Source organism: Entelurus aequoreus, linkage group LG12 (assembly GCF_033978785.1).
Source record: "Entelurus aequoreus isolate RoL-2023_Sb linkage group LG12, RoL_Eaeq_v1.1, whole genome shotgun sequence".
NCBI classification, from domain to species: Eukaryota; Metazoa; Chordata; class Actinopteri; order Syngnathiformes; family Syngnathidae; genus Entelurus; species Entelurus aequoreus.
Genome location: NC_084742.1, coordinates 8,960,179 through 8,983,881, shown reverse-complemented (window position 1 = coordinate 8,983,881; position 23,703 = coordinate 8,960,179). Strand labels below are relative to the sequence as shown.

Below are 23,703 nucleotides of genomic sequence, written 5' to 3'. Positions count from 1 at the left end.
CCATAGTCCACGTCGTGACATCATGCTTGCATTCACTTGTGTGTGCGTGCAGAAGCCACACATATTATGTGACTGGGCCAGCACTCGGTGGACTGGATGAAAAGCGGAAGTGACGAGTTTCGGGAGGGGCACCGAAATTTGGGAGTCTCCCGGGAGGGTTGGCAAGTATGAGAATTAGCGGTGAATGCGGTGTTACCGCGGCACCGCCGCTGTATATAATCGGCGGGCCAATTCCAGTGTTAATTTGATATCGCCTCAAGGGCCAAGTGAAATTACACGGCGGGCCAATTTTGGCCCACGGGCCAGAGTTTGACACCCGTGATCTACATCAACAATGTGGTTTGCCTAAGTGGCTGGACAGGACTGATTAAAAAAATTTATTTTTGATTTCATACATACACATTTTTAATTGATTAAGAATCATTACAAATAAAAATTGTGATTCAATCGAAAATCTATTTTTTTGACACCTACACTACCGTTCAAAAGTTTGGGGTCATCCAAACAATTTTGTGGATTAGCGTTCATTTCTAAGAACAAGAATACACTGTCGAGTTTCAGATGAAAGTTCTCTTTTCCTGGCCATTTTGAGCGTTTAATTGACCCCACAAATGTGATGCTCCAGAAACTCAATCTGCTCAAAGGAAGGTCAGTTTTGTAGCTTCTGTAACGAGATAAACTGTTTTCAGATGTGTGAACATGATTGCACAAGGGTTTTCTAATCATCAATTAGCCTTCTGAGCCAATGAGCAAACACATTGTACCATTAGAACACTGGAGTGATAGTTGCTGGAAATGGGCCTCTATACACCTATGTAGATATTGCACCAAAAACCAGACATTTGCAGCTAGAATAGTCATTTACCACATTAGCAATGTATAGAGTGTATTTCTTTAAAGTTAAGACTAGTTTAAAGTTATCTTCATTGAATAGTACAGTGCTTTTCCTTCAAAAATAAGGACATTTCAATGTGACCCCAAACTTTTGAACGGTAGTGTAGGTAAAACTATTTTTTTTAAAATCTATTTACCTAAAACACCTATTTCATACCAATTTTTCAGAGGCAGAACCTTATTCGTTTTCATGGTCTAAGGTCATGTTTTTTTCATTGCAGTTTCTTTCTCAAATCTGCTAAACTTGTGGACAGGCATGAATCTTTGTCCATCTTTGAGTTGCCAAAGCACCCTTTATCCGTCCGTTTGGCCGCCATGAATTATGTTGGCAGCGCTAAAGCCAGCTCACCCCCGGCCAACCATTAGCGGCGAGGCGATAAAATGACGGACTTGTGCCTTAATTAAAGGGGAGTATCCTTTAACACGGGAGGGTCGTTAAATTAAAAACATTACAGCGTTAGGCTTCAATGGAAAAAGACAATAGCGTGTGGAACAAATGAAGCGGTACACACACACACACACACACACACACACACACACACACACACACACACACACACACACACACACACACACACACACACACACACACTGCCTTCATTGGGGAATTGCTCAAGGTTGTTGTTGTTGTTAGAAGATCTTTGACTAGTGTTTTTGCAGTAGATCAGGGCAGTTCTGTCATTTAGAGGATCTTTGATGAGCATTTTTGAAGTAGATCCTTAATAGATTGCTCTTGTCATCTTGAGGATCTTTGACGAGTGTGTGAAGTAAGAAATAGCTCTGAGCTGATCTGTGACAAGCATTATTGCAGTTAATACTTAAAAGCAGTGCAGCGCTTATGTCATATACAGGATCTTTGATATGCATTTTTGTAATAAATAATTTTTAAAAAACAGTAGGGCGCTCCAGTCATATTTAGGATCTTTGATGTGCATTTTTGAAGTAGATCCTTGAGTGCTCCAGTTATTTGGAGGATATTTGATATGCATTTTTGCAGTAAATTCTTAAAAACCGCAGAGTGCTTCAGTCATATTTAGGATCTTTGATGTGCACTTTGAAGTAGATCCTTTTATAGCGTGCTCCTGTTATTTGGAGGATATTTGATATGCATTTTTAAAGTAGACCCTTAAAGTGCTCATGTCATATAGAGGATCTTTGATGTGCATTTTTGCAGTAGATCCTTAAAAACACTATAGCGCTCCTGTCTTATTGAGGATCTTTGAGATGCATTTTTGCAATAGACACTTTAAAAAACAGTAGGGCGCTCCAGTCATATTTAGGATCTTTGATGTGCATTTTTGAAGTAGATCCTTAATAGATTGCTCTTGTCATCTTGAGGATCTTTGACGAGTGTGTGAAGTAAGAAATAGCTCTGAGCTGATCTGTGACAAGCATTATTGCAGTTAATACTTAAAAGCAGTGCAGCGCTTATGTCATATACAGGATCTTTGATATGTATTTTTGCAATAGACACTTTAAAAAACAGTAGGGCGCTCCAGTCATATTTAGAATCTTTGATGTGCATTTTTGGAGTAGATCCTTGAGTGCTCCAGTTATTTGGAGGATATTTGATATGCATTTTTGCAGTAAATTCTTAAAAACCGCAAAGTGCTTCAGTCATATTTAGGATCTTTGATGTGCAGTTTTGAAGTAGATCCTTTTATAGCATGCTCCTGTTATTTGGAGGATATTTGATATGCATTTTTAAAGTAGACCCTTAAAGTGCTCATGTCATATAGAAGATCTTTGATGTGCATTTTCGCAGTAGATCCTTAAAAACACTAGAGCGCTCCTGTCTTATTGAGGATCTTTGAGATGCATTTTTGCAATAGACACTTTAAAAAACTGTAGGGCGCTCCAGTCATATTTAGGATCTTTGATGTGCATTTTTGAAGTAGATCCTTAATAGATTGCTCTTGTCATCTTGAGGATCTTTGACGAGTGTGTGAAGTAAGAAATAGCTCTGAGCTGATCTGTGACAAGCATTATTGCAGTTAATACTTAAAAGCAGTGCAGCGCTTATGTCGTATACAGGATCTTTGATATGCATTTTTGTAATAAATAATTTTAAAAAAACAGTAGGGCGCTCCAGTCATATTTAGAATCTTTGATGTGCATTTTTGAAGTAGATCCTTGAGTGCTCCAGTTATTTGGAGGATATTTGATATGCATTTTTGCAGTAAATTCTTAAAAACTGCAGAGTGCTTCAGTCTTATGTAGGATCTTTGATGCACAGTTTTGAAGTAGATCCTTTTATAGCGTGCTCCTGTTATTTGATAGGCATTTTTAAAGTAGACCCTTAAAGTGCTCATGTCATATAGAGGATCTTTGATGTGCATTTTTGCAGTAGATCCTTAAAAACACTAGAGCGCTCCTGTCTTATTGAGGATCTTTGAGATGCATTTTTGCAATAGACACTTTAAAAAACAGTAGGGCGCTCCAGTCATATTTAGGATCTTTGATGTGCATTTTTGAAGTAGATCCTTAATAGATTGCTCTTGTCATATTGAGGATCTTTGACGAGTGTGTGAAGTAAGAAATAGCTCTGAGCTGATCTGTGACAAGCATTATTGCAGTTAATACTTACAAGCAGTGCAGCGCTTATGTCATATACAGGATCTTTGATATGTATTTTTGTAATAAATAATTTTAAAAAACAGTAGGGCGCTCCAGTCATATTTAGGATCTTTGATGTGCATTTTTGAAGTAGATCCTTGAGTGCTCCAGTTATTTGGAGGATATTTGATATGCATTTTTAAAGTAGACCCTTAAAGTGCTCATGTCATATAGAAGATCTTTGATGTGCATTTTTGCAGTAGATCCTTAAAAACAGTAGAGCGCTCCTGTCTTATTGAGGATCTTTGAGATGCATTTTTGCAATAGATACTTTAAAAAACAGTTGGGCGCTCCAGTCATATTTAGGATCTTTGATGTGCATTTTTGACATGGATCCTTTTTTAGAGTGCTCCTGTTATTTGGAGGATCTTTGATATGCATTTTTGTAGTAGATTCTTAAAAGCAGCGGTGTGCTATTTAGGATCTTTGATATGCATTTTTGAAGTAGATCCTTAAAAACAGCACAGCGCTCCTGTCTTATTGAGGATCTTTGATATGCATTTTTAAAGTAGATCCTTAAAAACAGCACAGCGCTCCTGTCTTATTGAGGATCTTTGATATGCATTTTTGAAGTAGATCCTTGATAGAGTGCTACTGTCGTATAGATGATCTTTGACTAGTGTTTTGCAGTAGATCTTAAAAATAGCAGGACAGTTCTGTCGTATAGAGGATTTTTGATGTGCATTTTTGCAGTAGATCCTTAAAACAGTGGAGCGCTCCTGTCATATTGAGGATCTTTGATATGCATTTTTGAAGTAGGTTGTTAACAGAGTACTCCTGTCATATAAAGGATCTTTGACTAGTGTGTGCAGTAGGCCCTGAAAAAATAGCACCGAGCTGATCTGTGACAAGCATTTTCGCTGTTGATCCTTAAAAACAGCGCTGGGCTTCCGTCATTTGGAGGATCTTTGATGTGCATTGTTTCAAAAAGTAGATCCTTAATAGACTGTTTTTGTCATATAGAGGATCATTTGATGTGCATTTTTGCAGTAGATCCTTAAAAACACTAGAGCGCTCCTGTCTTATTGAGGATCTTTGAGATGCATTTTTGCAATAGACACTTTAAAAAACAGTAGGGCGCTCCAGTCATATTTAGGATCTTTGATGTGCATTTTTGAAGTAGATCCTTAATAGATTGCTCTTGTCATATTGAGGATCTTTGACGAGTGTGTGAAGTAAGAAATAGCTCTGAGCTGATCTGTGACAAGCATTATTGCAGTTAATACTTACAAGCAGTGCAGCGCTTATGTCATATACAGGATTTTGATATGCATTTTTGTAATAAATAATTTTTAAACAACAGTAGGGCGCTCCAGTCATATTTAGAATCTTTGATGTGCATTTTTGAAGTAGATCCTTGAGTGCTCCAGTTATTTGGAGGATATTTGATATGCATTTTTGCAGTCAATTCTTAAAAACCGCAGAGTGCTTCAGTCATATTTAGGATCTTTGATGTGCAGTTTTGAAGTAGATCCTTTTATAGCGTGCTCCTGTTATTTGGAGGATATTTGATATGCATTTTTAAAGTAGACCCTTAAAGTGCTCATGTCATATAGAGGATCTTTGAAGTGCCTTTTTGCAGTAGATCCTTAAAAACAGTAGAGGGCGCCTGTCTTATTGACGATCTTTGAGATGCATTTTTGCAATAGACACTTTAAAAAAAACAGTAGGGCGCTCCAGTCATATTTAGGATCTTTGATGTGCATTTTTGGAGTAGATCCTTGAGTGCTCCAGTTATTTGGAGGATATTTGATATGCATTTTTGCAGTAAATTCTTAAAAACTGCAGAGTGCTTCAGTCTTATGTAGGATCTTTGATGCACAGTTTTGAAGTAGATCCTTTTATAGCGTGCTCCTGTTATTTGATAGGCATTTTTAAAGTAGACCCTTAAAGTGCTCATGTCATATAGAGGATCTTTGATGTGCCTTTTTGCAGTAGATCCTTAAAAACACTAGAGCGCTCCTGTCTTATTGAGGATCTTTGAGATGCATTTTTGCAATAGACACTTTAAAAAACAGTAGGGCGCTCCAGTCATATTTAGGATCTTTAATGTGCATTTTTGAAGTAGATCCTTAATAGATTGCTCTTGTCATCTTGAGGATCTTTGACGAGTGTGTGAAGTAAGAAATAGCTCTGAGCTGATCTGTGACAAGCATTATTGCAGTTAATACTTACAAGCAGTGCAGCGCTTATGTCATATACAGGATCTTTGATATGCATGTTTGTAATAAATCATTTTTTTAAAAAGTAGGGCGCTCCAGTCATATTTAGAATCTTTGATGTGCATTTTTGAAGTAGATCCTTGAGTGCTCCAGTTATTTGGAGGATATTTGATATGCATTTTTGCAGTAAATTCTTAAAAACCGCAGAGTGCTTCAGTCATATTTAGGATCTTTGATGTGCAGTTTTGAAGTAGATCCTTTTATAGCATGCTCCTGTTATTTGGAGGATATTTGATATGCATTTTTAAAGTAGACCCTGAAAGTGCTCATGTCATATAGAGGATCTTTGATGTGCCTTTTTGCAGTAGATCCTTAAAAACACTAGAGCACTCCTGTCTTATTGAGGCTCTTTGATGTGCATTTTTGCAATAGACACTTTAAAAAACAGTAGGGCGCTCCAGTCATATTTAGGATCTTTGATGTGCATTTTTGAAGTAGATCCTTTTATAGCATGCTCCTGTTATTTGGAGGATATTTGATATGCATTTTTGCAGTAAATTCTTAAAAACCGCAGAGTGCTTCAGTCATATTTAGGATCTTTGATGTGCAGTTTTGAAGTAGATCCTTTTATAGCATGCTCCTGTTATTTGGAGGATATTTGATATGCATTTTTAAAGTAGACCCTGAAAGTGCTCATGTCATATAGAGGATCTTTGATGTGCCTTTTTGCAGTAGATCCTTAAAAACACTAGAGCACTCCTGTCTTATTGAGGCTCTTTGATGTGCATTTTTGAAGTAGATCCTTAATAGATTGCTCTTGTCATATTGAGGATCTTTGACGAGTGTGTGAAGTAAGAAATAGCTCTGAGCTGATCTGTGACAAGCATTATTGCAGTTAATACTTACAAGCAGTGCAGCGCTTATGTCATATACAGGATCTTTGATATGCATTTTTGTAATAAATAATTTTTAAAAAAACAGTAGGGCGCTCCAGTCATATTTAGGATCTTTGATGTGCATTTTTGGAGTAGATCCTTGAGTGCTCCAGTTATTAAGAGGATATTTGATATGCATTTTTGCAGTAAATTCTTAAAAACTGCAGAGTGCTTCAGTCTTATGTAGGATCTTGGGGCGGTATAGCTCGGTTGGTAGAGCGGCCGTGCCAGCAACTTGAGGGTTGCAGGTTCGATCCCCGCTTCCGCCATCCTAGTCACTGCCGTTGTGTCCTTGGGCAAGACACTTTACCCACCTGCTCCCAGTGCCACCCACACTGGTTTAAATGTAACTTAGATATTGGGTTTCACAATGTAAAGCGCTTTGAGTCACTTGAGAAAAAGCGCTATATAAATGTAATTCACTTCACTTCACATCTTTGATGCACAGTTTTGAAGTAGATCCTTTTATAGCGTGCTCCTGTTATTTGATAGGCATTTTTAAAGTAGACCCTTAAAGTGCTCATGTCATATAGAGGATCTTTGATGTGCATTTTTGCAGTAGATCCTTAAAAACACTAGAGCGCTCCTGTCTTATTGAGGATCTTTGAGATGCATTTTTGCAATAGACACTTTAAAAAACAGTAGGGCGCTCCAGTCATATTTAGGATCCTTGATGTGCATTTTTGAAGTAGATCCTTAATAGATTGCTCTTGTCATATTGAGGATCTTTGACGAGTGTGTGAAGTAAGAAATAGCTCTGAGCTGATCTGTGACAAGCATTATTGCAGTTAATACTTACAAGCAGTGCAGCGCTTATGTCATATACAGGATCTTTGATATGCATTTCTGTAATAAATAATTTTAAAAAACAGTAGGGCGCTCCAGTCATATTTAGGATCTTTGATGTGCATTTTTGGAGTAGATCCTTGAGTGCTCCAGTTATTTGGAGGATATTTGATATGCATTTTTGCAGTAAATTCTTAAAAACCGCAAAGTGCTTCAGTCATATTTACGATCTTTGATGTGCAGTTTTGAAGTAGATCCTTTTATAGCGTGCTCCTGTTATTTGGAGGATATTTGATATGCATTTTTAAAGTGCTCATGTCATATAGAGGATCTTTGATGTGCCTTTTTGCAGTAGATCCTTAAAAACAGTAGAGCGCTCCTGTCTTATTGAGGATCTTTGAGATGCATTTTTGCAATAGATACTTAAAAAAAAACAGTAGGGCGCTCCAGTCATATTTAGGATCTTTGATGTACATTTTTGACATGGATCCTTTCTTAGAGTGCTCCTGTTATTTGGAGAATCTTTGATTTGCATTTTTGCAGTAAATTCTTAAAAGCAGTGCAGTGCTATTTAGGATCTTTGATGTGCATTTTTGAAGTAGATCCTTTTATAGAGTGCCCCCGTTATTTGGAGGATCTTTGATATGCATTTTTAAAGTAGATCCTTAACAGCACAGCGCTCCGGTCTTATTGAGGATCTTTGATATGCATTTTTGAAGTAGATCATTGAGTGCTACTGTCGTATAGATGATCTTTGGCTAGTGTTTTGCAGTAGATCTTAAAAATAGCAGGACAGTTCTGTCGTATAGAGGATTTTTGATGTGCATTTTTGCAGTAGATCCTTAAAACAGTGGAGCGCTCCTGTCATATTGAGGATCTTTGATATGCATTTTTGAAGTAGGTTGTTAACAGAGTACTCCTGTCATATAAAGGATCTTTGACTAGTGTGTGCAGTAGGCCCTGAAAAAATAGCACCGAGCTGATCTGTGACAAGCATTTTCGCTGTTGATCCTTAAAAACAGCGCTGGGCTTCCGTCATTTGGAGGATCTTTGATGTGCATTGTTTCAAAAAGTAGATCCTTAATAGACTGTTTTTGTCATATAGAGGATCATTTGATGTGCAATTTTTCGCAGTAGATCCTTAAAAACAGCGCAGCGCTTACGTTATATAGAGGATCTCTGATATGCATTTTTGAAGCAAATCCTTAAAAGAGTGTTCCTGTTATTTTGAGGATCTTTGACTTGTGTTTTCACAGAAAATCTTTTAAAAATAGCTGGGCAGTTCTGTCTTTTTGAGGATCTTTGATGTGCATATTTGAAGTTGATCCTTAATGGAGTACTCCTGTCATATAAAGGATCTTTGACTAGTGTGCGTGCAGTAGGCCCAGAAGAAATAGCCCCGAGCTCATCTGTGACAAGCATGTTCGCCGTTGATCCTTAAAAACAGCGCCGTGCTTACGTCATATAGAGGATCTTTGATGTGCATTTTTTCAAAAGTTAATCCTTAATAGAGTGCTTCTGTCATATAGAGGATCTTTTGATGTGGAACTTTTTGCAGTAGATCCTTAAAAACAGTGAGCGCTCCTGTCATATTGAGGATCTCTGATATGCATTTTTGAAGCAGATTCTTTCAAGTGCTCCTGTAATTTTGAGGATCTTTGACTCGTGTTTTCACAGTAAATCTTTACAAATAGCAGGTCTGTTCTGTCTTTTTGAGGATCTTTGATGTGCATATTTGATCTGTATATTTGAAGTAGATCCTTGATAGAGTATAAAGGATCTTTGACTAGTGTGTGCAGTAGGCCCAGAAAAAATAGCACCGAGCTGGTCTGTGACAAGCATTTTCGCTGTTGATCCTTAAAAACAGCGCTGGGCTTCCGTCATTTGGAGGATCTTTGATGTGAATTTTTTCAAAAGTAGATCCTGAATAGAGTGCTTTTGTCATATAGAGGATCTTTTGATGTGCAATTTTTCGCAGTAGATCCTTAAAAACAGCGAGCGCTCCTGTCATATTGAGGATCTCTGATATGCATTTTTGAAGCAGATCCTTAAATGAGTGCTCCTGTTATTTTGAGGATCTTTGACTCGTGTTTTCACAGTAAATCTTTACAAATAGCTGGTCTATTCTGTCTTTTTGAGGATCTTTGATGTGCATATTTGAAGTAGATCCTTGATAGAGTATAAAGGATCTTTTTTTTTTTTTTTACATAAATACAATCATGTGTGCTTGCGGACTGTATCCCTGCAGACTGTATTGATCTATATTGATATATAATGTATATATTGTGTTTTTTATGTTGATTTCATTTTTTAAAAAAAATTGTTTTTTTTTTTGTTTTTTTTAAATTTCTTGTGCGCCCCGGTACCAATCGGTCCCCGGTGGTTGGGGACCACTGATATAGAGGATCTTTTGATGTGCAATTTTTCGCAGTAGATCCTTAAAAACAGCGAGCGCTCCTGTCATATTGAGGATCTCTGACATGCATTTTTGAAGCAGATTCTTTCGAGTGCTCCTGTTATTTTGAGGATCTTTGACTCGTGTTTTCACAGTGAATCTTTACAAATAGCAGGTCTATTCTGTCTTTTTGAGGATCTTTGATGTGCATATTTGATATGCATATTTGAAGTAGATCCTTGATAGAGTATAAAGGATCTTTGACTAGTGTGTGCAGTAGGCCCTGAAGAAGTGACACCGAGCTGATCTGTGACAAGCATTTTTGCCGTTGATCCTTTCAAACAGCGCCGTGCTCCTGTCACACATGACAGTTTACTGCTGTCTTTGCGGCAGCACATTTGTAAAGTCCAGCTTTGTACCTGGCTTGTATGTCAATGTGGGGCAGGATCTCCCCGTCACAGGTCCAGTGGCTGCAGGCACAGTCGTCGCAGTGGCACCTGGTGGCTCCGGAGCAAATAGGACTCAAGTCCGGTTTCATGTCCTCCAGTGACACCGTCTCCTGGTGGCTCGGCTGGAAGCGGAACTTGCGCACGCGGTGGACCTCCACGAAGGAGTGGTCAAACTGTGACAAGTTAGAAGTTTTTATGTTAAACAGCCAACCTGTGAGAAGCAAGTTTAGCAATTAGCACCTTTTTAATTTTGCGTTAAAGGCTTTTTAAGTTATTTTGACGCAGCAGATTGTTTTTAACGGAAAGTCTTTGCATCTTTCTTCACAGTCACAAAAACCGCAGCATTGGAGTGGAGGTGCATTAAAGCAAATCAGCATCTGAGGAGTGAGGAGAAGGAAAAATAACACATTATTTTGTCAGACTCGCTTTTCATCTCCCTCCAAAGTGGCCAAAAGGTTCACTTGTGTCCCGCAAACAATTTTCTCCCACTTAACGGGGTGCCACTTCCTCTCTGTTCTTCTGTCCTGTTCCTGCCGCTCTCTGTCTCCAAAGAAAAAAAAAGAAAAAAAGAAGAAGCAGAGTGACAGCCATTTATTTGAGCATCGGACTCAATTTATGACTGCGGCCCGCTTTGCATTCACGCTGGACCGTGCGCCTTAAAGGCTTTGTGACAAGGCCATGAATACGCTTAGTGGCTCCTCACTCCTTGTTTCTCTGCGCTTGGATGGACACTGATACTGATATTAAATGAATTCTGCAAAGTGTCACTCACCAGACTCATGCTGCGACACGAGATGCTTCAGCCTTCTGACATGTTAATGTGTGTGACCAAATTCTCACTGGGAGGGACTGATTTATTTGTCGGTTTATTGATGACTTGTTTTATCGTTTATAAAATATATAGCTGAATATAAAATAACTTATTTTAAAATGTATTTATAAGATGCAGTTTAATATATTACAATTTATTTATAATTTATAAAATACATTTTAATATAATATAATTTATATAATACAGTTTGTTATAAAATGTATTTATAATATATTAATCATTTATCAAATACAGTTGAATATATTTATAATTTATGAAATAAAGTTTTATAGAATATAATTCATTTATAATTTATCTAATTATAATTAATAAAATACAGTTTAATATATGATTTATTTATAATTTATAAAGGACAGTTTGATATATTATCATTTATTTGTATTTCATTAATAATTTATAAAGTATAGTTTAATATAAAATGCATATAGTTTCTTCAAAATGTATAAAATACAGTTTAATATATATGTTTATTTATTTATAATTTATAAATTACAGTTTAATATATCTATAGTTTACAAAATACAGTTTAATATAATATAATTTATTTATAATTTATATAATACAGTTTATTATAGAATGTATTTATAATATTTTAATCATTTATCAAATACAGTTGAATATATTTATAATTTATGAAATAAAGTTTTAATATAATATCATTCATTTATAATTTATCTAATTATAATTAATAAAATACAGTTCAATACATGATTTATTTATAATTTATAAAGTACAGTTTAATACATTATCATTTATTTGTATTTCATTAATAATTTATAAAGTATAGTTTAATATAAAATGCATATAATTTCTTCAAAATTTATAAAATTATAAAAAATATGGATTTTTTTATCAGAATGAGGACTGCTTGTTTACGTCAGTGTTTTGTGGCTCTGCTTTGGAACTCTAACAAAGATGAAATACATGAAATGATGGTAAAAAAACGACTTCCTACTTTAGACTAATTAGCTTAAACGGTGTGCAGTGAAGCATGTTTAACTATTACTCGTCCTACAGGGACGATATTTGAAAGAACTGTAACTTATTTGTCCCCATGCAGGCAAGGATTAGTGATTTCGAAGTAGCTAAAACACTGTGGACGGATTTCAGCCGCTAGCTCGTTATGTTTTAAAGCTCCGCTTGCTGAGCAGCGCTTCAGTATTTATAGCTCCGCCTTTATTGGTAGTTTTTCAGCCAAAATACGTCCGCTCTCCCTCGACTCTCCACACTGTTTCTGCTTGCAAGTGCTCTGCATGTGTGTTGACTCGCTAAATGCGCCTCAGCAATGTGCCTCAGCACGGAGCGCCATAATTTCCATGAAAAAAAAAAAGTTGCAGTATTTTTTACAGGCAGTATAGTACTTTATTATTTCATTAATACTGCTGTACTTTATTAGTACCAGTGTACTGCACAACCCCAGCGATACGCTCAAATAGTTTTGCCAAGTTGGCGACACGCTAAGTCAGAGGTGTCAAACTCAAGGCCCGGGGGCCAGATCTGGCCCGCGACATCACTTTATCTGGCCCGCAAACACCTGGAGATGATATGTGTCAATAAAGTACTTAATATTTTCTCATTAAATGTTATTTATTTTTTTCATTTTGACAGAAAAAACATATGTACTGCTTGAAATTGCATGCCGTTTAAACTTTAATAGTATCCAATATTGCAACAAATATTACAGTATATTATCATTCTTTCCAAACATTTTTTGTCTAAATAAAAATAAATAAAAAATACTTAACTTTACAGCACACTACCCATCAAATTAATAAAAATGGCAATACATTTTACTGTTTTTGCGTTCAAATTTTGTTGACTGAGCTGCCAGTTGTTGACCGTAAAATCCACGGTTGTTGTTTTTAACGGTGTATTATTGTAAATGGAAAGACGGTACATTACGGTAGAAAAACTGGCCGCTAAGTTGCCAGAATAAAAAAAGAACTTGTACTGTTTTTCCATTCACAATATAATGTTGTAAAAACCAATGTAAATTTAACAACAATTCTGGCAACAAAGCTGCCAGCTTTTTCCTTAACCCCCCCCCCCCCCCCCCCCAAAAAAAACAACAAAAAAAACAGTGGTACTGTTTTTCCATTTTACGGAGCCCCTAAAGGGACATGGGGGCACTTTTTTTTTTTTATAACATTTTTAAAAAATTATTATTATTTTTTTAGACATGTATCTTGTGCGCACGAGAAACTATCTCGTGCGCACGAGAAACTTTTTATAAAGTTATAAAAAAAATAAAAAAACGTTTCTTTTTTTTAGACATGTATTATTATTATTATTATTATTATTATTATTATTATCACGAGATACATGTCTAAAAAAAACAAAAACAAAAACAATTATACATTTTTTTTATTTTTTATAACTTTATAAAAAGTTTCTCGTGCGCACGAGATACATGTCTAAAAAAATAATAATAATATTATAAAAATAAAAATGTCCCCCATGTCCCCTTAGGGGCTCCGTACCATTTACCGTAACATGTTGTAAAAACTTTTAAAAAACACTATTGTAAATATAAATTTTTTACTGTTAAATCGACAATCTACTTAAAACTATTTATATAATTAATAATGAAATCCAGAGGCAAATTCATACATTATTCGCTGTTACAAGCGGCCCTCTGATGGCAGCCATACCTGCGATGTGGCCCTCAATGATAACCAGTTTGACATCCCTGCGCTAAGTCGTGTGCTTGAATTCAATGAATACCATCCACTTGTTTTTATCCTCACTTTTCCACTTGTAACTCAAGTTAAATCCTAACCATTAGACTGCTCTTATCTCAAAACACTCTTAAGTGGAGGTACCGCTGTATTTTGCCGCCAAGCTCAATAAAATCAAATCAGAGACCGACTTATTAATGCGTGGGTTTCTTTTTTTGGGGCACTCGATTTTGCGGAGCAAGCACGTGCAGGTGGGGAGGGTCAGATCCTCAGCCAGAAAAATGTGCACCCATTGCAAAATGTATTGCTAGAATTATTTTTTAGGATAAGATGACAGGATATTTTCAACCTATTTGGGGGGTATTGATGACGGAGTATTTTTTTATTCTGAAAGGAACGAATAAGAAAAGGGGCTCCTGCAGAAATTGAAAGTTGAAAGCACGTTTGACCCAAGCTGCACTTCCTGAAGTAATAACGCATTAGCAGTGTTCCGAAGCTGATAGTTCCTGTGAGGGCTTTAGTCCGCGTCTTATGTTCAGCATATCACTGATGCAGCGATTAGCGCCGCCTCCACGGGCCGGGCTGAAGGTTATTTACCATACGAAGGGTGAAGGCATTCCAAACGTAAGTGAACCGTTGTTGTGGAATTGAGGCGAGTCAGCAAAACCTGGCGCCAGCAAAGCGAGTGGGCGAGTCCGTCGTCGGAATTGAACTGTGCGGCGAAGTGATTTTGCGGGGGGGGGGGGGTCGGTTAACCCACCTGGTCTTCCTTGTTGGTGTGTCGGAGGAGGTGTTTGAAGAAGTCCAAACGGGAGCACTCCCGCACGAGGATGAGGTCGGCTGTGCCGTCTGCCAGGTGGGCGGAGGGCGAAAGGCCCTTCCAACTCTGAGGGGACGCGCAGCTCATAGTGGCCACGTTGATGGCGATGAACTTCCCGCAGATTTCAGTCCAGTTGTCTGTGGGGAGGGGGGATGCAGTTTTGGTATTGTGATACTACACGCATCCAGTTGGGGACACATTACATGGTATATGGGTATTTGAACAATACTGTTTCATAGGGTGGCACAAAAAATGGATTCACATCCGAATTGCGATTTTTGTTCATAGATTCATAATTTTCAAAACATTCATTAAAAAAAAAAAAGAAAGTGTGTGTGTGTGTGTGTGTATATTTGTGTGTGTGTATATATTTACATATGTATACATATATATCTGTGTGTGTATACATATACAGTATATCAGGGGTAACCAACGCGGTGCCCGCGGGCACCAGGTAGCCCGTAAGGACCAGATGAGTAGCCCGCTGGCCTGTTCTAAAAATAGCTCAAATAGCAGCACTTACCAGTGAGCTGCCTCTATTTTTTAAATTGTATTAATTTACTAGCAAGCTGGTCTCGCTTTGCTCGACATTTTTAATTCTAAGAGAGACAAAACTCAAATAGAATTTGAAAATCCAAGAAAATATTTGAAAGACTTGGTCTTCACTTGTTTAAATAAATTCATAATTTTTTTACTTTGCTTCTTATAACTTTCAGAAAGACAATTTTAGAGAAAAAATACAACCTTAAAAATGATTTTAGGATTTTTAAACACATATACCTTTTTACCTTTTAAATTCCTTCCTCTTCTTTCCTGACAATTTAAACCAATGTTCAAGTAAATTTATTTTTTATTGTAAAGAATAATAAATAGATTTTAATTTAATTCTTCATTTTAGCTTCTGTTTTTTCGACGAAGAATATTTGTGAAATATTTCTTCAAACTTATTATGATTAAAATTCAAAAAAAATTATTCTGGCAAATCTAGAAAATCTGTAGAATCAAATTTAAATCTTATTTCAAAGTCTTTTGAATTTCTTTGAAAAAAATTTGTTTTGGAAAATCTAGAAGAAATAATGATTTGTCTTTGTTAGAAATATAGCTTGGTCCAATTTGTTATATATTCTAACAAAGTGTAGATTGGATTTTAACCTATTTAAAACATGTCATCAAAATTCTAAAATTAATCTTAATCAGGAAAAATTACTAATGATGTTCCATAAATTATTTTTTTAATTTTTTCAAAAAGATTCGAATTAGCTAGTTTTTCTCTTCTTTTTTTCGGTTGAATTTTGAATTTTAAAGAGTCGAAATTGAAGATAGACTATGTTTCAAAATGTAATTGTCATTTTTTTGTGTTTTCTCCTCTTTTAAACCATTCAATTAAGTGTAAATATCATTAATTATTAATAATAACATAGAGTTAAAGGTAAATTGAGCAAATTGGCTATTTCTGGCAATTTATTTAAGTGTGTATCAAACTGGTAGCCCTTCGCATTAATCACTACCCAAGAAGTAGCTCTTGCTTTCAAAAAGGTTGGTGACCCCTGCAGTATATGTATACATATATATATGTGTGTGTGTGTATACCGTATTTTTCGGACTATAAGTCGCAGTTTTTTTCATAGTTTGGCCGGGGGTGCGACTTATACTCAGGAGCGACTTATGTGTGAAATGATTAACACATTACCGTAAAATATCAAATAATATTATTTAGCTCATTCACGTAAGAGACTAGACGTATAAGATATCATGGGATTTAGCGATTAGGAGTGACAGATTGTTTGGTAAACGTATAGCATGTTCTATATGTTCAATCAATCAATGTTTATTTATATAGCCCTGAATCACAAAAGTCTCAAAGGGCTGCACAAGCCACAACGACATCCTCGGTACAGAGCCCACATAAGGGACGTCGATGTGAATGACTATGAGAAACCTTGGAGAGGACCGCATATGTGGGTAACCCCCCCTCTAAGTACAGTCCTTAGTGGATCTAACATAATAGTGAGAGTCCAGTTATTATATTATATATGTTATAGTCATACTTGCCAACCCTCCCGTTTTTAGCGGGAGAATCCCGGTATTCAGCGCTTCTCCCGACAACCTCCCGGCAGAGATTTTCTCCCGACAAACTCCCGGTATTCAGCCGGAGCTGGAGGCCACGCCCCCTCCAGCTCAATGCGGACCTGAGACTGAGTGGGGACAGCCTGTTCTCACGTCTGCTTTCCCACAATATAAACAGCTTGCCTGCCCAATGACGTCATAACATCTAGGGCTTTTAGAGAGCAGAGTGCACAACTGCGCACACAACAAGGACACTAAGCAGAAGAACGAGGAAATTACAGACATGGCGACGCCGTCGACGAGCAAGATGAAGAAATACGCTTGCAAGTTCCAAAACGAATGGAAACAAGAATTTCAGTTCATCCAGGACAGTTCGAAGGGGAAGGTGTATGTTGCCTGTAAATATGTAGAACAGACTTCTCCATTGAACACGGTGGCCGAAATGATGTACTCATCATGAACGGAGAAGTTAAACAGGACAATACTGCCATCTAATGGATAGCCAGCGGAACACTGAAATTCAAGTATTTCTTTTATGTAAATAAAATAAATATATATATATATATATATAGCTAGAATTCACTGAAAGTCAAGTATTTCATACATATATATACAGTGTATATATATATATATGAAATACTCGAGTTGGTGAATTCTAGCTGTAAATAACCACGCCCCCAAAACCTTCATTCTAGCCTGATTTAGCCATTCCTTTACCACTTTTGACGTGTGTTTGGGGTCATTGTCCTGTTGGAACACCCAACTGCGCCCAAGACCCAACCTCCGGGCTGAGGATTTTAGGATGTCCTGACCGAATTGGAGGTAATCCTCCTTTTTCATTGTCCCATTTACTCTCTGTAAAACACCAGTTCCATTGGCAGCAAAACGTTCCCAGAGCATAATACTACCACCACCATGCTTGACGGTTCCTGGGATCTGACATCACATGGACCAAGATAAGACCTTCTGGAGGAAAGTTCTGTGGTCAGATTAAACAAAAATTGAGCTGTTTGGCCACAATACCCAGCAATATGTTTGCAGGAGAAAAGGTGAGGCCTTTAATCCCAGGAACACCATGCATACCGTCAAGCATACTAAAAACCATACTATGCCCTGAAGTACACAAATAAGACATGTATCAGGTAAAACACCCATTGTTAAAGATAAAACACAAATTGTAGGAATTTGTAACAAAATTCAGTCATTTCACTTGCATTAGTTTGCACTCCGTGGTCGGTCTGGACTGTGCTAATAATTGGCAACAAGCCAGCCCGCTGTGTGTTGGAAGAAGAAACAGTGTGGAGGTGAAGCAATGGCAAAAAAACCCGGCAATTCCACCGGAGTGCGCATGAAGAACACTATGAAGGTGTTTGGTCTTCAAAACTATCGATAAGGATGACTCTTTAAACACAAAGCTCTTCATCAACCAGTAGAATTATATTTTGCTATTCTTCCACTCCACACTGTTTCTTCTTGTATGTGCTCCTGTCTCCGTGTGTGTGTGTGTGTGTGTGTGTGAACACACACATATGTATGTATATATGTGTGTGTATATATACATATGTATATATGTATATATATATGTGTGTGTGTATATATATATATATATATATATATATATATATATATATATATATATATATATATATATATACACACACATATGTGTGTATATCTGTATATATTCATGTGTGTTTATGTACTGTATGTGTGTGTATATATATTTTTATTTATTTGTATATATTTATATATATATATCAATATATATATATATATTTATATTATATATATATATATATATTTTTTTGTTTTTGTTTATATATATATATATATATATATATATATATATATATATATATATATATATATATATATATATATATATATATATATATATATATATATATATATACATATATGTATGTGTGTGTGGGAAAAAAATCACAAGACTATTTCATCTCTACAGGCCTGTTTCATGAGGGGTTTTCCTCAATCCTCAGGAGATTTTAATGGAAGCATTCACAAACCATGGTATGTGAATGCTTCCATTAAAATCTCCTGAGGATTGAGGAAAACCCCTCATGAAACAGGCCTGTAGAGATGAAATAGTCTTGTGATTTTTTTCCCACACATACATATTACGCTCTACCACGGTATCGAGCACTATTTTTTGGATAATCTAATTAAGACATATATATATATATATATATATATATATATATATATATATATATGTATGTATGTATGTATGTATGTATGTATGTATGTATGTATGTATGTATGTATGTATGTATGTATGTATGTATGTATGTATATATATATGTATATATATATATATGTATATATATATACCGTAATTTCCGGACTATAAGCCGCTACTTTTTCCCCTCGTTCTGGTCCCTGCGGCTTATACAAGGGTGCGGCTTATTTACGGCCTGTTCTTCTCCGACACCGACGAAGAGGATTTCGGTGGTTTTAGTACACAGGAGGAAGACGATGACACAATGATTAAAGACTGACTTTTCATATACCGGTAGGCTGGTTATTTTGATAACGTACAGGCGAGCACTTTGTATTACTTTGCACCGTTGTATTATTTGTACTCTGCATGAATGCTGTTTGCCATGTCAAAGATGTGAAAGTTTGATTGAATGATTGAAAGATTTATTGTTAATAAATGGGACGCTTTGCGTTCCCAAACAGTCATGTCTGTCCCGACAATCCCCTCCGTGGTAGCAGGAACCCCTATATACTACGCTAATTACACATCAAAACCCTGCGGCTTATAGTCAGGTACGGCTTATAGTCCGGAAATTACGATATATATATATATATATATATATATATATATATATATATATATATATATATATATATATATATTGTAATAGAATGCACACACATAGTGTGTGGTTCCATTGTACAACATCATGTCCGAAAAGGAGTAGGAAGAAGCAGAGCAGATTGGTTGCGTTACAAATCCAGCTTGTACTGGCAAGACTAAGAAGACATTTGCATATTGACAGCAAGTGTTTATTCCCAGGCGGTTGTCAAAGGTCCACAAAAGACAAACGTCCGCCAGATGGAAGAGCGATTAGCTAAACCTTACGTGCTAAAACACACACGAGCCCGCCAGGTCTCCGATGACTTGGCGTTCTACTTCACAAACCCCCTCTCGGCTCCTCTGAGATTCCTCGTTATTATTTCCTTGTCAGCGGCAAAAAACAGCGATCGCAAACGAGCGCCTCACGGCTTTACGAGCCCCGCGGAGGGAGCCCCGTGCGCCTCGTCATTGGGCGAGGTGATAACGCAGACTGACGACAGCCGGCCCACCATCCCGACGCTTCTCATTAAAGCCTAAAAAGAGACATGAGGTGAATCATTTTGGAGAGGAGGCTGTGCAAATGACTATTTGCTTTGTGTTGTTGTGCCTCGACGATTTACTCGTCAACACAAAGCAAAGCGGCGTGCTGCAAAACAAACAATCCAGATGTGCACACGCACTACTGTACTGTAGCGCCTCGTGAATTTAGCATCGGCGCTAATTGGGAGGAAAGTGAACGCACACGTGCACAAACTTGAGTCGAGTTTTGTGCCGCTTGAAGATAGCGAACAACGTTTTTTTACGCCGCCTGGTCGCGGGAACCCAGTCAGGCTCATCTAAAATGTTTTCGGGCTGCTGGAAATGTACGAAACAACCAATCAAGGGAGCTGCAGCACAGTGGTTTTTGTTTTTTTTTACATGCAGAAGTACTTGTTTGTTTCTCACCTTCTTTATCAAAGTGTGAGCACTCTTGTTATGGCCAAGAACAGCTGTGTTCTCACACGACTTTGTTCCTTTACATCTACCTTTTGACATTTGAAACGATAACACACCAATTCTAAATAAAATAAATCTTGATTTGTTTTATAATTATAAAAAATATATATATATTGAAATTTAAACAATTACAGATTATAATAACTGTGCTGTCCAGTTGTTACGTGTTGTTTTCTTACACTTCTGAGTATCATTTGCAAGTATTATATCGTAGACTTGCAATTCCAAGAAGTTAGTGTATAGTAGAAGTAGGGTATAGGCCACAGCGTGTCGCCTCGTCAGGGAGTAGCCTTTGCCATTAAGATGAATATACTCTTTTGTTTGTATTTATTGACATTGTCACTCACCAGCTGTTTGATACGTGCATCTCAGTCGTGGTTTTCATTCAATTTGGAGGTGTTGAAATCGCCATGTAAAATCGCTAATGCTAATCAGTAGCATGTCAATAGCAAATCCAATGTACCGTATTTTCCGGACAACAAGGCGCACTTAAACTCCTTTTTTCCCCCCCTCAAAACTCAACAGTGCGCCTTATTATGATCCTAATGTACCGAATAATTCTGGTTTTGACCAAAGAACCACCATTACATGTTATATAGACCACAAGGAAGTGTTTTCCATTTGGAAAAAAAATTATAATAATATGACTCCTTTAATACGCCTTATAATCCGGTGCACCCTTTGGTCCGGAAAATACGGAAAAATTTAAATCAAGCTCGAACATTTTTGAAAAATAGAGCCTTACTGTTTTCAGTAAGATATTATCGGACATTTCTACTTTTCGGTACTTTTCTAAATAAAGGGGACCACAAAAAATGGCATTATTGGCTTTATTTTAACAAAAAATCTTTCGGTACATTAAACATATGTTTATTATTGCAAGTTTGTCCTTCAATAAAATAGTGAACATACAAGACAACTTGTCTTTTAGTAGTAAGTAAGCAAACAAAGGCTCCTAATTTAGCTGCTGACATATGCAGTAACATTTTGTCATTTGAAATTATATTATTTTGTCAGAATTATTAAGGACAAGTGGTAGAAAATAAATTATTATTCTACCTGTTCATTTACTGTTAATATCGGCTTACTTTCTCTTAACATGTTCTATCTACACTTCGTTAAAATGTAATAATCACTTATTTTTCTGTTGTTTGATACTTTACATTAGTTTTGGATGATACCACAAAGTCGGGTATCATCTTGATATCAAGTCGTTACAGGATCATACATTGGTCATATTCAAAGTCCTCATGTGTCCAGGGACATATTTCCTGAGTTTATAAACACAATATACATTTAAAAAAAACAAAATAATATTTTGTGATGCCAAAAAATCTCAATGTAATAATAGTATTATTACATTGACATTTGATTACACCTTCTACCATCCTAGTCACGTCCGTTGTGTCCTTGGGCAAGACACTTCACCCTTGCTCCTGATGGCTGCTGGTTAGCGCCTTGCATGGCAGCTCCCGCCATCAGTGTGTGAATGTGTGTGTGAATGGGTGAATGTGGAAATACTGTCAAAGCGCTTTGAGTACCTTGAAGGTAGAAAAGCGCTATACAAGTATAACCCATATTATCGACTAGATACATTACTGTACTTGGTATCATTACAGTGGATGTTAGGTGTAGATCCACCAATGGCGTTTGTATACATTTTGACGCTGGTGAGCTACGGTGCGTAGTGAAGCATGTCTAGCTATTCCTCTATTCTATTTGAATTTCAAAGGCGGTATAGTACAGAATATGATTCATTAGTATTGCGGTACTATACTAATAATCGGTATACCGTACAACCCTAGTTACCTCTGGTTGATAAAGACATTGAATGTGCTTCCCTGTCCACAAACGGGTTTGTGGGATTGCGAGGTTGTCATTTCAATCATTGATATGTTGTTCATTATTACCTCGTAGTAGTAGTAGTAGTGTGTGTCTGTGTGTGCACTTACATGTTGTGTGTTGTTTGCTGTGGGATGTTGCCTCTTCTTATTTCCTATCCACCATACTTCAAATGTATTGGTAACGGTGTTGTAACGTACGTAAACGTAATTAGATTACTCGTTACTAGTAAAAGTTACTATAGCTGCTAGTAAAGCCGTTATTCCAAACACTGTTGACAACCCAAGTACAATACTTATTGTAAAAATACATACACAGGAAAAAATAATCATAATTATTTTGAAATATAAATGGAAAATACTTCTCAAATTAGATGTTTCCTGTGCTAATTAAGAATGTCTCCCTATTATCGTTAGAGACTCTTTTTTTTCCAGTTTGTAGATTCTGAATCGTTCAGACTTGTATATGTAAGAGTTTAGAGGACTCGTGGATGAACTCTGAAGGATTTATATTCTGTTTACAGTCTCGCATCCCAACGTTGTTTTTCTTCTAGGTTTATTCCAACCTCTCACATGTAAATGACTTTATTTTACGTAACTTGCAGTCAAAACACAGCCGATGACGGGGATCGTCTCATCCTGTCATCTCGACACTTCTTGCTCCGAGCCTTGCGCGTTTTTTTTGTGCATCTCAAATGTCAAGAATCGCTTTACAAGCAGACAAACAAGTAAATAATGAGGGCGACAGTTTTCGTGTGTTATTTCAACAACTTTACCTGTGTCACACGCTTCCTTCTCACCTGGCACGTCACTCTGCGACGTCTTTAATGAGGCCTTGCGCTGGCAGACGCAACACCTGAAACACAAGCAATGACCTGGTTTCACATTCGTCACAGACACATTTGGAGCCTTTTAACAAGCCAGACTGACGCTTGGTTTGCCCATGAGAAGGCAGGAACGTGGCATTTTTACAGATGAACTCGCCGTTTGCGAGCTGGCCTCTAACTAATGCAGACAGTGTGCTGAGTGAGCCATACATCTCCAACTGCACTTACTCTTCAAACCTTGAACGACCCCATTTAGACTTTGGCACCTACATCTGCACCAATAATAAGATGATCAAAATACTAGAAATCTCTCAATATGAATGAGGGCAGTTTTACACAGTAGTTTTAGGTACGATTGTGTGCATACACAATTTTAATAATTAATTAATGGACGTGGTAATTGAATTGTACTTTAAAGTTAACTTAAAGTACCAATGAGTGTCCCACACACACTAGGTGTGGCGAAATTATTCTCTGCATTTGACCCATCACCCTTGATCACCCCCTGGGAGGTGAGGGGAGCAGTGGGCAGCAGCGTTGGCCGCGCCCGGGAATCTTTTTTGGTGATTTAACCCCCAATT

At 36.9% G+C, this 23,703-nt stretch overlaps 1 protein-coding gene and 1 long non-coding RNA gene across 4 annotated transcripts in view; one reads left to right on the top strand and one right to left on the bottom strand.

Annotated features, from left to right (window-relative positions):
- cerk (ceramide kinase) overlaps positions 1–23,703 on the bottom strand; it is a 92,594-nt gene that overhangs the window by 3,853 nt on the left and 65,038 nt on the right. The window contains exons 10-12 of the mRNA XM_062064591.1: positions 23,072–23,151; positions 14,508–14,704; positions 10,208–10,410 (exon numbers count right to left, since the gene is read on the bottom strand). Coding sequence (XP_061920575.1) covers positions 10,208–10,410; positions 14,508–14,704; positions 23,072–23,151 — 480 coding nt within the window. The remainder of the gene's footprint in view (positions 1–10,207; positions 10,411–14,507; positions 14,705–23,071; positions 23,152–23,703) is intronic.
- The window catches only part of LOC133661416 (uncharacterized), a 115,838-nt gene that overhangs the window by 77,902 nt on the left and 14,233 nt on the right, over positions 1–23,703 (top strand). The window contains exon 6 of one of the 3 annotated variants that reach the window (XR_009827940.1): positions 10,565–11,138. The exons of 1 other annotated variant lie outside the window; for it this stretch is intronic. This is a non-coding gene — a long non-coding RNA (uncharacterized LOC133661416). Of the gene's footprint in view, positions 1–10,564; positions 11,139–23,703 lie in introns of those variants that run through there. One more of the 3 variants, XR_009827938.1, reaches the window with a different exon arrangement.